Source organism: Sebastes fasciatus, chromosome 3, assembly GCF_043250625.1.
Source record: "Sebastes fasciatus isolate fSebFas1 chromosome 3, fSebFas1.pri, whole genome shotgun sequence".
NCBI lineage: Eukaryota > Metazoa > Chordata > Actinopteri > Perciformes > Sebastidae > Sebastes > Sebastes fasciatus.
The window spans coordinates 41,515,937-41,531,016 of NC_133797.1; the positions used below are offsets into that span (position 1 = coordinate 41,515,937).

The 15,080-nt window shown below is 41.6% G+C and overlaps 1 protein-coding gene across 3 annotated transcripts in view; it reads right to left on the reverse strand.

The window, feature by feature from the left end:
• LOC141765190 (CSC1-like protein 2) overlaps positions 1 to 13,540 on the reverse strand; it is a 31,701-nt gene extending 18,161 nt beyond the window's left edge. For 2 of the 3 annotated variants that reach the window (XM_074631222.1, XM_074631223.1), the window contains exons 1-4: positions 13,117 to 13,540; positions 3,354 to 3,572; positions 1,694 to 1,773; positions 1,241 to 1,279 (exon numbers count right to left, since the gene is read on the reverse strand). In XM_074631222.1, coding sequence (XP_074487323.1) covers positions 1,241 to 1,279; positions 1,694 to 1,773; positions 3,354 to 3,545 — 311 coding nt within the window. In that variant the 5' untranslated portion in view covers positions 3,546 to 3,572; positions 13,117 to 13,540. The remainder of the gene's footprint in view (positions 1 to 1,240; positions 1,280 to 1,693; positions 1,774 to 3,353; positions 3,573 to 13,116) is intronic. The other variant, XM_074631224.1, reaches the window with a different exon arrangement.
• Positions 13,541 to 15,080: the final 1,540 nt, after the last annotated feature.

The window sequence follows — 15,080 nt, forward strand, 5'->3', positions numbered from 1 at the left end:
ACCAGAAACACTCCAGAGGTGCTCCAGATGTGTTCAGATCAAACTATTGATCCAGACGCTGCAAATAAAACTAAATATAAACTAAAGAACACTCTGAGAACACAACGTCCAGCGAGGACGTCTTCAGTGAAACACAACTAGTGTATCTGGATCCACTCCTCTAACTGAAACGGGCTCTTCCTCATCAGACACCTTCAACCAGGAGTCATGAGTCATGAATCAGAGCAGCAGCTCTTCTGTGATCCTGCTGACAAACCAAACTGAAAACATCAAATCAGGTAACAAAGATTATCAATAACGTCCAAAAACCAAATGTACATAATGTCAGAAACCTGACCAGGTGATCACTCGCTGTGTTGTTTGTTTTTGTTTCGTCTTCTTCTTCTTCTTCTATCTGTTTTATGGCAGCGTGCAATCATTGTTTGTTTGTGAGGTTGCATCCTGCCCCCTACTTTACTGGAGGCATTGTTGCGTCTATCAGTCTCATTTCAGCGGTTCTTCAAAATAAAAGTCCTCTGCTACTTTGTCTTTATTGAAGGGGACAAATGCACCTGTTGCACCGGCTATGACCTGCTCCATGTAAGAAACATTTTACAGAACGAGTACTTTTACTTTAGTACATTTTGCTGAAAATACTTCCGTACTTTTACTTAAAAGTAAAAATTTGAATGCAGGACTTTTAATTGGAAAGTATTCTCACAGTGCAGTATTTATACTTTTACTTCAGTAAACAATCATGAGTACCTCGTCTTCCACCGCTGGCTGTGTGGAGTTAGTTAGCTAACTAACTAGCTAGCACGTCACAGGGTTTACGGCACACCGAGCTACAAACACACACATGGCCTGTTACCTTTGAACCGGTTCATAGTTATCTGTGTCTCGTCTCCGGCTGAGTTCACGTTACACATGAAGAGAAGTGAGGAGCAGTGTTAGCATCACGGCTGTTATACAGTTGTCAGCATCACAGCTGTTAGATCACATCTGTTAGAATCACATCTGTCAGCATCACATCTGTTAGAATCACATCTGTTAGAATCACATCTGTCAGCATCACATCTGTTAGAATCACATCTGTCAGCATCACATCTGTTAGAATCACATCTGTTAGAATCACATCTGTTAGAATCACATCTGTTAGAATCGCATCTGTTAGCATCGCATCTGTCAGCATCCCATTAGCCAACAGAGCGTGATCAGGATGTTAGCGGACAAACCCAACACGGAGGAAGCAGTAACGTACTATTCTCGCTCCTCCCGGTCGCTGAAACGCTTCTTGAGTCTTCAGGATGGAAACAGAGAGAATCACCAGAGTTGCCATGACGACAGAGAGAGAATCACCACGCCACTAAGTTCTTTAATTGATATTTCAGAGGTTGCAGCGGCTCAGTTTTAAAGCTAGAGAGAAGATACTGGTATCATAGTAAACTAGAGAACCTGATGAATCCATCGGTACCAACCAGGTCAGACAAGCTTGAAGTGAAGGAGGATAAATAATGCTCCAAACTTACGCTACATTTTGTCATGACCATTTTCAAAAGGGTCCCTTGACCTCTGACCTCCAGATATGTGAATGAAAATGGTTCTATGGGTACCCACGAGTCTCCCCCCCTCAGAGGGGACCCGACCCCCATCACCACACGACATCACTGTCTGTTACCTACAGGTAAAGGTCAAAGGTTAAAGGTGAGGTTACCTGTCGGCGTCGGTGACCAGCGCCAGGCGTCCATAGTCCCACGCAACCTTACGTAGAATGGAAAAGACGAAGAGCAGCACCTGAAGAAGAAGAAGAAGAAGAGACAGGAAGACTTCCTGTTAGACTTCTGGATGGACACAATGAAAACATCAGAGGTCAAAGGTCACTGACAGAACCACAGCAATGATGTCATCGTGTTGTTAGTACGAGTCATTAAACATCAGTATGTAGGTCGATCCATGAAGCTGCAGTATTGATTTTTCCAACAGTCGGTGAACATCACAGCAGGAACAGCTCCCACAATGCAACAGCAGAGCTGCGTCCTAATTCAACAGGACTCCAGTAACGGTTGGTTTCATGATGTTCTGACAGGGAGGAGGAATATCTCTGGGACACCATCACCTCCATCAGTAACGCTTGTACTTCCTCACTGTGGGACGACGGTAACTTTTATTTACGCTGTTCAAAATGTGGCGGCGAGAACTCATCACTCCGGTGACCTCATCACTCCGGTGACCTCATCACTCCGGTGACCTCACAGGGGCCGCCCAGTTTAGGATGATTTTTAAGATTTGACTTTTTATGTCCTTCACAGCCCCAAAATATAAATCTGAACTGCTTTCACACCAAGAGCAAAGCAAATCCTGGTGTCTCTATGTGGTGAAAGCCTCTCAGCGTTGAGATCGTCCTCCTGTCCTCACTGACGTCCTGACGTTGTTGAATCAGAAATGGAGGATAAATAAATCTAGTACGTGTCTGTGGTCACCCAGAGCGACGATAGTCCATCACATCTGTACAGAGACCAGAAACCACAGACTGTCTCTGGTAGAAACAACAACGTCTCTAGAGGACGTCATGTTGAGTGTTGATGGAGCAGCTGCATAGCCTGACACTGATCCATCCAGACTCCATTCAGAAAACAAGCATTTTAAAAGTTGTCTGCTTGTCGTCATGGTAACAGACCTGCCAAAGCATGAATTCAGACTTTTTTACTAATCAGCATCATGATGTCGTTATTTCAGCATCATTTTGATCTGGTTATTGATATTAAATCACAGTTCAATCTGTTTATTTTGGGTTCATACCGCAGTAGAGACGTGAGGCTGCTAGATACAGTCACTGTATGTGAATACAGCTCGCCGCCGGGCAACGTTATGAACCCAGACACGACGGCGTTTAGTTTTCTGACATATCTGGGACTTCACCAACATGTACAAAGCAGATACAGAGGTTATTTCTTCCATGGCTGATGGAGGAAATGTTGTTGGTATCCATGGAGACGAGCTCCTCCTCCTCTCTGGAGCGTCTAGAGCGAATGAACACAGAGGATACTGGCGGTCCAACTAGCGCCAGTAAAGAGAGATGAAAATTCTCTTCTCTTTGGTGTGAACGCAGCGTTAGTGTGCAGCCTGAGATCCTCAGACAGGAAGCTGCTGACTGTTCTAAAGGGGGCGGAGCGTCTGATGGTCGGAGGAACGTCGGTTTTCTTTATCAATATATGTTTAGGTTTTCTTATAACTCCTTACATCTGCATGTATCAATGTTCTGTTTGTCTCCGTGAAGATGGATCAGTCATTGACCCACCAATCCCACCCCCACCCCGACCCACACCCCGACCCCCACCCCGACCCCCACCCCGGCGTGGACGGCAGCAACTCACCAGGAAGCACATGAAGTCGAGGGCGAGCACGGTGGGCACCCCTCCGAACGGCAGCCCCTGCAGCACCGTGCTGCGGATGCGAGCCGAGTAGCAGTAGTCTTTGGACTCGCTGTGAGCGGAGCAGTTGTCATGGCCGCTGCACGCATGGCCGCCGCTGTATATCGCCATGGTAACGATCAGCGCTCTGAGCATGCTCACTGCCGCATCTTCGCAGAGAACCTGAGGGAGGAAATGGACATGTTAAAAAAACTGTTACCTTTAACCTTTCACTCAACAGGAAACTGTAAAGACATCAGAGCTGCACCCATAGCAACGGTCTGTTATACATAGCAACGTCCTGTTATGCATAACAACGGACTGTTATACGTAGCAACGGTCTGCTATACACAGCAACGGTCTGCTATACACAGCAACGGTCTGTTATACATAGCAACGTCCTGTTATACATAGCAACGGACTGTTATACATAACAACGGACTGTTATACGTAGCAACGGTCTGTTATACGTAGCAACGGTCTGTTATACATAGCAACGGTCTGTTATACACAACAACGGTCTGGTATACGTAGCAACGGTCTGTTATACACAACAACGGTCTGGTATACGTAGCAACGGTCTGTTATACGTAGCAACGGTCTGTTATACGTAGCAACGGTCTGTTATACGTAGCAACGGTCTGTTATACACAACAACGGTCTGTTATACACAACAACGGTCTGTTATACATAACAACGGTCTGTTATACACAACAACGGTCTGTTATACACAACAACGGTCTGGTATACGTAGCAACGGTCTGTTATACGTAGCAACGGTCTGTTATACGTAGCAACGGTCTGTTATACATAGCAACGGTCTGCTATACATAGCAACGGTCTGCTATACATAGCAACGGTTTGCTATAAAGAAATAACAGACCGTAAAACGCGGTGATCAGAATCGAGTATTCAACACAGCCATGTAATAAATTTGAATACATTCCCTCCAATCTGAAAACCAAAACGACCGATCAGTCGACTAAGAGGGAGCAGCCCTACCAGATGTTATATTAGATGATATTAGCATTGAGCTCAACGCAGCGCTGTGTGCTAGCATGTTATTGTGTTAAAGAAACATTAAAAGTCATCAGACTGTTGTGGGTTTATCTGAATCATCACATAACCAAACTCCATTTAAAAAAAGCATCGTTATGAAACCACCACCATCAACTGTCCACGCAACACGAGAAGCAGTGCACCCTGGGAATATTTCTGGGTCTGATGTACACCAACAGAGAGAGATGATCAGTGTTTGAGAGTGACGCCTCAGAGCTGACTACATTACCCAGCATGCCTGAGCAGCAGCAGACAGCTCGCCCCTCTGTGACCTAATGATCCCGTTGTCACGGTAACACTGACTACGGCGCCTGACCCAGTTTTCACGCCTCGGCGGGCGTTTGCCACAAACCCAGAGTGACGGCGCACCTGACTGATGATGTCATCGTTACATCACGTCGCAGTGAGAACAAAGACGACGTGAGGACGCGGCATGCACCCACCGACACACACACACACACTGTATACATATATACAGTGTGTGTGTGTGTGTGTGTTCTACGTGGTTCTGTGTAGAACCGTGACGGTCTGATCTGGAATATTCCACCAGCCCCCTTCCCCCCTTGTTGTCATGGTGCAGCAGCAGTATGACTCATCTGAAGCTGCAGACTCATTCTGACAAACACAGTCCACATCCCCAGACCAGGACCCCACCAAGACCTGGAGACCTCCTGACAAACACAGTCCACATCCTCAGACCAGGACCCCACCAAGACTGACAAACACAGTCCACATCCCGAGACCAAGGCCCGACCTAGACCTGGAGTCCTCCTGACAAACACAGTCCACATCCCCAGACCAGGACCCCACCAAGACCTGGAGACCTCCTGACAGAGCAGGACACCTGGTCCAGACCCCCATTAGACCACACCATGTTCTTAGAGTTAGACCTGAACCCTCTGAGCCCCGTTAAGCCTGATTTATGCTGTTAGCAGCTGCAGAGCCTGGCACTGATCCATCCAGACTCCATTCAGAAAACAAGCATTTTAAAAGTTGTCTGCTTGTCGTCATGGTAACGGACCTGACAAAGCATGAATTCAGACTCTTTACTAATCAGCATCATGATGTCGTTATTTCAGCATCATTTTGATCTGGTTATTGATATTAAATCACAGCTCAATCTGTTGATTTTGGGTTCATACTGCAGTAGAGACGTGAGGCTGCTAGATACAGTCAGTGTATGTGAATACAGCTCGCCGCCGGGTGACGTTATGAACCCAGACACGTCGATGTTTGGTTTCCTGACATATCTGGGACTTCACCAACATGTACAAAGCAGCAACAGAGGTTATTTCTTCCATGGTTGATGGAGGAAATGTTGTTGGTATCTATGGAGACGAGCTCCTCCTCCTCTCCGGAGCATCTAGAGAGAATGAACACCGATGATACCGGCGGTCCAACTCAGGCCCGTAAAGAGAGGCGAAGATTCACTCTTGATGTGAACACATCGTTAGACCTCCACCAGCCCTGATAAACTCACAGCTTCCTGTTGAACTGCTGATTCAAAAACTAAATAGTTTTTAAACAATCAGGTGAAGCTTCTTTAACGTTTTTTTGTAGATTAACGTTAGAATAAGTCTGTCAACGTTAACACGTTAACAACACGATAACAACACGTTAACAACACGATAACAACACGTTAACAACACGTTAACAACACAATAACACGATAACACGTTAACAACACGATAACAACACGTTAACAACACGATAACAACACGTTAACAACACGATAACACGTTAACAGCACGTTAACACGTTAACAACACAATAACACGTTAACAACGCGTTAACAACACGATAACAACACGTTAACAACACGATAACACGTTAACAACACAATAACACGTTAACAACGCGTTAACAACACGATAACAACACGTTAACAACACAATAACAACACGATAACACGTTAACAACACGTTAACAACACGTTAACAACACGTTAACGCAAATTCATTATAACGCCACTAACTTCTTTAACGCATCAACACAACTTGTGATTTTTAGGTTGTAGCAGCTCAGTTTTAAAGCTAGAGTGAAGATGTTTACTATGGAGGACAAAACCTGCCAAAAAAAAAAAAAAATACATAAATAAATGACTCGATAAATAAATAAATAAATATTCCATTAAATACACAAGAAAATAATATTAAAACTAAATGTAGGCATTAATTAATTGATTGAAAATGTGACATATGATAAGATATGATATTTCTGTTTTAATTTGCTTATTTATTTATCTACTCTATTTAATTTTCCCCTTTGGTTTTTTAATTAATATTTTTATTTCTTTTAATTTAAATGTACTTTTTTTTAATTTCTAATTTATTTTTAAATGTATTTATTCATTACTAGTATTCATTAGGTTTTTAGGTAGTAGCGGCTCAGTTTTAAAGCTAGAGTGAAGATACTGGTATCATAGTAAACTATAGAACCTGATGAATCCATCGGTACCAACCAGGTCAGACTAGCTGGTAGTGAAGGAGGTTAAATAACGCTCCAAACTTACGCTACATTTTGGCGAGGAAAAAACTGTCATGTCCATTTCCAAAGGGGTCCCTTGACCTCTGACCTCCAGATGTGTGAATGTAAATGGGTTCTATGGATAACCACGAGTCTCCCCTTTACAGACATGCCCACTTTATGATAATCACATGCAGTTTGGGGCAAGTCATAGTCAAGTCAGCACACTGACACACTGACAGCTGTTGTTGCCTGTTGGGCTGCAGTTTGCCATGTTATGATTGGAGCATATTGTTTTATGCTAAATGCAGTACCTGTGAGGGTTTCTGGATCAATATCTGTCATTGATTTGTGTTGTTCATTGATTTACAATAATAAATATATACATACATTTACATAAAGCAGCATATTTGTCCACTCCCATGTTGATAAGAGGATTAAATACTTGACTAATCTCCCTTTAAGGTTCATTTAGAACAGATACAATTAATTTATGATTAATCATTATTAACTATTTGAATTGATTGGCAGCCCTACTTTAGAAACATGGAAACACTGAGCAGCTAAAAAAAGAAAATGTATTTTTTGATAGCTGACTGACGTCTGCAGCTCAAAGATAACAGCTGAGAGGCTCTGCGACGCGACGCCCTGCGAGGACCAACCCAGCGTTCAGATTATCAGGCTGCTGTCTACAGACCCGTCTCTACGTCACACCTCCAAGCCCTTCTCTACCTCACACCTCCAAGCCCTTCTCTACCTCACTCCTACAGGCCGGTCTCTACCTCACACCTCCAGGCCGGTCTCCACCTCACACCTCCAGGCCGGTCTCCACCTCACACCTACAGGCCGGTCTCCACCTCACACCTCCAGGCCCTTCTCTACCTCACACCTCCAGGCCCTTCTCTACCTCACACCTCCAAGCCCTTCTCTACCTCACTCCTACAGGCCGGTCTCCACCTCACACCTCCAAGCCCTTCTCTACCTCACACCTCCAGGCCGGTCTCCACCTCACACCTCCAGGCCCTTCTCTACCTCACACCTCCAAGCCCTTCTCTACCTCACTCCTACAGGCCGGTCTCTACCTCACACCTCCAGGCCGGTCTCTACGTCACACCTCCAAGCCCTTCTCTACCTCACTCCTACAGGCCGGTCTCTACCTCACACCTCCAGGCCGGTCTCTACGTCACACCTCCAAGCCCTTCTCTACCTCACTCCTACAGGCCGGTCTCTACCTCACACCTCCAAGCCCTTCTCTACCTCACTCCTACAGGCCGGTCTCTACCTCACACCTCCAGGCCGGTCTCTACGTCACACCTCCAAGCCCTTCTCTACCTCACACCTCCAGGCCGGTCTCTACCTCACACCTCCAGGCCGGTCTCTACGTCACACCTCCAAGCCCTTCTCTACCTCACTCCTCCAGGCCGGTCTCCACCTCACACCTCCAGGCCGGTCTCTACCTCACCCCTCCAGGTCATCTGAACCTCTACGGTGAGAGTTGAGTGAAGTGTGAACAGACTCCGGGTCAGTGTTTTCTTCTGCTTCACTGTGAGCTGACTGGAGGTGTTATCAGTCGGCTGCAGGCCTCCAGCAGTGAGTCCTTCCCTTCTATCAGCGCTAATAACTAGGGATGTCACGATGCCAGAGATCTAGTAGTCCATACCAATACCACTGAATTTCCACGATTCTCGAGACCAAATTCGATGCCAATAAATCTCATGTAATGTATCTATATATATCCTCAGATTGCAAGCAGTAGTTTAAATTCACTGACATGGTGACATTTCACTGGGTAACGGCTACCAGAGGTGGGACCAAGTTGTTCAATCATTGTTTTGCAAGTCTCAAGTCTGTGACTCAAGTCCCAACTCAGGTCTCGAGTCCTAAACGGGCCATAGGAGCTCTTCACCAACTGTAACGTCATTTTAACAGCAGAGTAACGGGATCCATCTGGTGAACAGTAACATAACGTTCGTGCTTCATGGTTTTCTCCTGAAACTTGACTGGATGCTGTTGGATTGGTTCAAACTAAGTGGATCTGAGGAGTTAAGTGTAAGATAATCAAATGCAAGTCCCAATAACATTCACCGGAAATACAGAGTCCAGAGTTCACTAAAAAATAAAAACACCACTTTTCAGAGATTTAGCAATAAGCAACAAAAGATAGAAAGTCAGTTTGTTCAGTTCAGTTTTTTCCCTCACAAGTGACTCCTCTTCTCGAACATAAAGGATCTCTGCATCTCTGGATCTTGCTGCAGCATGGCGCTGCTGTGTGTGAGAGCAGAGGACAGAAGCAGCCGCATTTACCGCTTGGCGGTTGTTCATTTCAGACCTTGCAGGCATCGTACGGTACCTTCGGTACAAGTAGCGTCACGTTTTTAGAATTTTGGCATCGACTTAGTACCGAAGTATCGGTTCTCGTGACATCCCTACTACTAACACCGAGGGACCGCGGTAATAATGCTGAAGATCGACAGCCAATAGAGAACCAAGCTGACTGAAGAAGGAAGGACAACCATCACGGCTAATGCTAAACGTGGAGCATAAAGTAGTGGTGAGATGGAGCTCAGAGATGGAGGACCAACGTGTTGATTAGTGTTTATATAACGTGTCTCCGTGTCTTCATCCGTCCATCCTTCCTCAATGTTCACTACGAAGTAAAAACTAACATCTCTGATTCTTCCTGCCCGTCGTCGGCCATGTTGGTTTACACTAAAGTCTCGTCTGATCTCAGAGATTTAGAGAGATTTCTGTGTTTAGTTGTTGTTGATGAATGAATGTGTTAGTGTGTGCTGTTGCTGTTTCTCTCCAAACACTACAGGAACTAACCTGTTCAATTTAACACAACATGTGGTTATGTGTGGGCTCGCTCACGTTTTACACATCTGGTAAGATCTGAAACATCTGTTAGTGGGGACCAGACTCATAAAATAATGTGTTTGTGGTGGAGCAGCATGTTAATGATTTTAAATCCTTCATTAAAACCATCCCTTCGTCTCATTAAAGGTCCCACACCGTGCTCATCTTCAGGTTCATACTTGTATTTTGTGTTTCTACTGGAACATGTTTACATGCTGTAATGTTCAAAAAACACTTTATTTTCCTCATACTGTCTATCTGAATATACCTGTATTCAACCTCTGTCTGAAACGCTCCCTTTTAGTGCATTTCAATGGAATTGCGTTGATAGTCAACAGTTTGGGTCCATGTTTACTTCCTGTCAGCTGATGACATTCACATACACTGCAACAGGAAATAAACTGGGACACATTTAGAATGTTTACGTTTAAAACCATGTAATGGTCTAAATATTGTATATTTGTGACATCACAAAAAAACATGACATGACAGAAAACCTAACGGCTTGTTTCAAAAGCACAATTTCTGAACACAGGCTGTGTGTGTATTTCTCTGTATATTGAGCATTGTGATAGTTTAACAGTATTTTTTATAGCACTTAAACATGAAAAGCTCACTTTTTACAATATGGAACCTTTAATGTAGTTAACGCTCTGGAATAGAGATGTTAATAATTAACCGTTTACCGATATTAAGCATTTTCAAACCAATTAACGCTATTGGTTAAACGGTTAAAAGAAATATTAATAATGAATTAAAAAAGCTGAGCAAAACTGAGAGGAGCGGCTCCTCACTTTAAGGAGAAAGGCTGGTCCACCTTAAGAGTCCACCTTAAGAGTGCTGAGCCGGCGTTACAGACAGGAAGTTATTACTATTTGATATTTACGTATGTTCAGGGTCTATATTAATAGTATTAATATCTTTATTATATTAAGTTATTTCCTCACTGTGGCAGCAGGTCACTGGACATTTCCACCAGCTGCCTCTTCTGAGATCTCTTTAGAACTCTTTAGAACAGTAAACACTACGTAGAACTCTTTAGAACAGTAAACACTACGTAGAACTCTTTAGAACAGTAAACACTACGTAGAACTCTTTAGAACAGTAAACACTACGTAGAACTCTTTAGAACAGTAAACACTGAGTCAGAGGTACCAGACAGTAGAAATATATCATCCTGTAACTTTACTCTCTGACTAGTTTTAATTTATGAATTGCTTTTAAAATATAATATTTCTTAATATAATGAAAACCTGTCTGACATGGAGGCAGCTGACCTGAGATCTTTACCTGCTACAGAAACATTTAGCCTTTAAGTGCTCATTTTAATCCCTCTATATACAGTATATATGTATATACATATATACAGTATATACTGTATATACATATATACAGTATATACAGTATATACTGTATATGCCTCAGATCATCATTTTGCTTTTACATTTACTTGTGTAATTTCCACGTGTTTATATATATAAAAACCTATTTTCTGAGGATTGTTGAAGTTTAACCTGAGACCAAAAGGTTTTTATCTCCAGTGACTCTGATGGAATTATATCTGATAAATAAACAACCTTTGACCCTTGACCCTAAATTAGATCATTTTCCAACTCAGAACTAACTAATCACTATTCTCATTATTGATTAACCTATTAACCTGCTGCTCTTTGTCTGTCATTGTCTACTGTTTTACAAACTGTTACACCTGTGTGTGTATATACAGTTTATATATATATATATATACACATATACACACACACACTATTCTGCCCTATACATACTATATCATGTTTACATTCAGTTAAATTAAAAAATTACATTTATATTATATATATATATATATTTATATATATATATATATTGATATTTTTTACGTATGTTCAGGGTCTTATTAATAGTATTAATATCTATATTATATTAAGTTCTGAGAACTCTGTAGAACAGTAAACACTGAGTCAGAGAGGTACCAGACAGTAGAGATATGGAATATATCATCCTGTAACTTTAATCTCTGACTAGTTTTAATTTAGGAATTGCTTTTAAAATATAATATTTCTTAATATAATGAAAACCTGTCTGACATGGAGGCAGCTGCTCATTTCATTTCCTGCTTATGTTTATATTTATTTTAGCTGCACTCTTATTTTAGATTATCATTTTACATTTACTGGTATGATTTCCTCCTTTATACATATATATATTAATATTTTCTAAGGATTGTTGAAGTTTAAATGAGACCAGAGAAGGTTTTGATCTCCAGTGACTCTGCTGGAATTAAATCTGATAAATAAACAACCGTGACCTTTGAACTCTGTGATTGATCAGCTGTGATTGATAGCTGTGATTGATCAGCTGTGTGTCAGCTGATCATCAGTCATTAAAGATAAAAACAGAGAGATCTATTTTAGTGACTTTAAAGGATTAATCGATTATTGATCGATGGATTAATTGGCTCACTGGTGTCTGTGCATCATATTAATGATTTAATAACTATAATAATTATCCTGCTGCTGCTGGTGTTATATATTATATTATAATAATAATTAAAGTGTTATGAAATATTTGTAATGGAAAGAATTACTTTCTCAATGAGGCTTCAAGAAAATAAATTTGAGGAAATTTGGAAGGAGTGGAAAAAGTATATTTCCTCAAAACGCCCTTCTTGTTTAATTTTTCTAAATGTAATTTGTTTTATTACCATGATTTATTTGATCTTATTTCACATGAAAAAGCACCTCCATGTTCTATAATTCCATTGTAAAAAGTGGAAATGTTGGTTCACTATATATGTGTATGTTTATGTAAATGTCTGAGTAAAACCAAATAAAGCACACAATGATAAATAATAATAATTAAAGTGTGTCTGTGAAGCTGATCGAGTCTCTGGATGAATCAGCGGCCCTGCTGCACCTGCAGTCCGGCCTCAACCGACCAGAGCCTCCGCCGCAGAGAGCCGCAGAGAGGAGCCGTGATGAGGCCCGGAGGAGGCGCGGTTAACGGAGCGGAGTGTCGGTGTTAGAGAGTCGGTGAGTCCGTCAGAGGTGAAACCACATTACCGCTGCAGACAGACGGACGGACGGACGGACGGACGGGGCTCCGTTTCCTCTGCGCACATTATATAACGACACCCACCGACACCCACCGACAACCACCGACACCCACCGGGCCGCTGTCAGGCCGCCGGTCCGTCTGGATCAGCGGCCCGTCAGCGGCCTCTCTCCTCCGGCCTGACAGCAGCTAATCATCCCGCTGAGCAGATCAGATCAAACAAAGCCGTCTTATGATAAACCAAAGCCCCGTCAGAAGAAATAAACCCAATTAGGACCAAAGCCGGTACCGGTACCTGAACCACCAGAAGATCCTCCTCCCGTCCTCTCTCCGGTAAATCACGGAGATCTCACCGCAGAACAACGTCTCCGTTATTAACTCCTCTCCGGTATTATCGTTGTTATCTCCTCAGTGCTGCTCCGCCGCCCCGGCTGCTCGATGCCGCAGCGCCGCCATCACACACACTTAGAGCCAGCCGCCTCACCGCGGGCTCACTGGGAGAGAATCCCTCCGCAGGAAGGAAGGTGTCCCTCCGCCGGCCGCTGAGTCCGCTCGAGCCGCTGCTGAGTCCGGCTGTCGGGTTTAAAACGGAGGCGGTGTCTCTCCGGTACAGAGAGGAGCTGAGAGGACCGGAGCTGCTGCTGCTGCTGCTGCTGAGGAGAGAAGACGGTGAACCGGAGCTGCTGCTGCGCTGCCCGGAACCACCGGCAGAGGGCGCCAACACAATAAAAACCCACTCTTTCACGCTTTTATTTTGACATCTTATTCCTATTTTTTTTAATAATTTATCGACCGAGTTTTTTTATTCACAGAAATAATAATAATAATAATTAAAAAATAATGGTTAAATATGTAATAACATATAATAATAATAAGTACAATAATAATGTCTGAAAAAAAGTTAAGAAAAATAAATAGTTAAAAAAAAGTCCGAAAGAAAGAAAAAAAAAAATCTGACAAAATGTCCAAAAAAAGTCTGGAAAAATGTTTTTTAAAAAATGTCCAAAAATTGTCCTAAAAAGTAAAAAAAGAAAAAAAATATCCGACAAGTGTCCAAAAAAAAAGTTTAAATAAAATGTCCGAAATATATCCAAAAAATGTCCGAAAATATTTCTGAAAAAAAGTTTTTAAAAAAAATGTCCAATAATTGTCCTAAAAAATTAAAATAAAAAATGTCCAAAAAATGTCCGACAAAGCGGAGCTAATGATGCTTCTGCTGCTGAGAGGAGGAGAGAAGGCGGTGAACTGGAGCTGCTGCTGTGCTGCCAGGAACCACCGGCAGAGGGCGCCAACACGGGCCCCTTCACAATAAGAGCCCACTCTGTCATGCTTTTATTTTGACATCTTATTCTTATTTTTTTTATTATTTATCGATTTACCGAGTTTTTTATTCACAGAAATAATAATAATAATAATGGAAAATATAATGGTAAAATATTTTCCACATATAACTACAATAATAATGTTTGAAAAAAAGTTAAGAAAAAGAAATAGTTAAAAAAAAGTCTGAAAAAAGTTTTTTTTAAAAATGTCCAAAAATTGTCCTAAAAAGTAAAAAAAGAAAAAATGGCCGAAAAGTTTTGTCATTTCCAAAAAATGTGCGAAAAAATTTCCGAAAAAAAGTTTTGAAAAGTGTCCTAAAAATGTCCAAAAAGAAGTTTTGAAAAGTGTCCAAAAAACTTCTAAAAAAAGTTTCAAAAATGTCCAAAATTTTTTCTAAAAAGTAAAAAAAGAAAAGAAAAATGTCCAACAAGTGTCCAAAAAAAAAACGAAAATATTTGCGAAAAAAGGTTTTTTAAAAACTGTTCAAAAATTGGCCTAAAAAGTCCAAAAAATGTCCGACAAAATGTCCGAAAAAAAGTTTTTAGGTGTCCAAAACATTTCTAAAAAAAAGTTTTAAAAAATGTCCGAAAAATGTCTGACAAGTGTCCGATAAAATTGTTTAAAAAATATATATTTTTTAAAATGTCCAAAAATTGTTTTTAAAAAATTTCCGAAAAAAAGGTTTTAAAAAATTTCCGAAAAAAAAGTTTTAAAAAGATTTTCGAATAAAAGTTTTTAAAAAAATTCCAAAAAATTGTCCTTAAAAGTAAAAAAAAATGTCCGAAAATATTTCCGAAAAAAAGTTTTTTAAAAAACGTCAAAAAATTGTCCTAAAAAGTAAAAAAAAATGTCCGAAGAATTTCCCAAAAAATTCCGAAAAATGTGTCTCACGCTAAAAGTCCACCAGATATGTGTCTTTAACTACGGTGTCTTTTT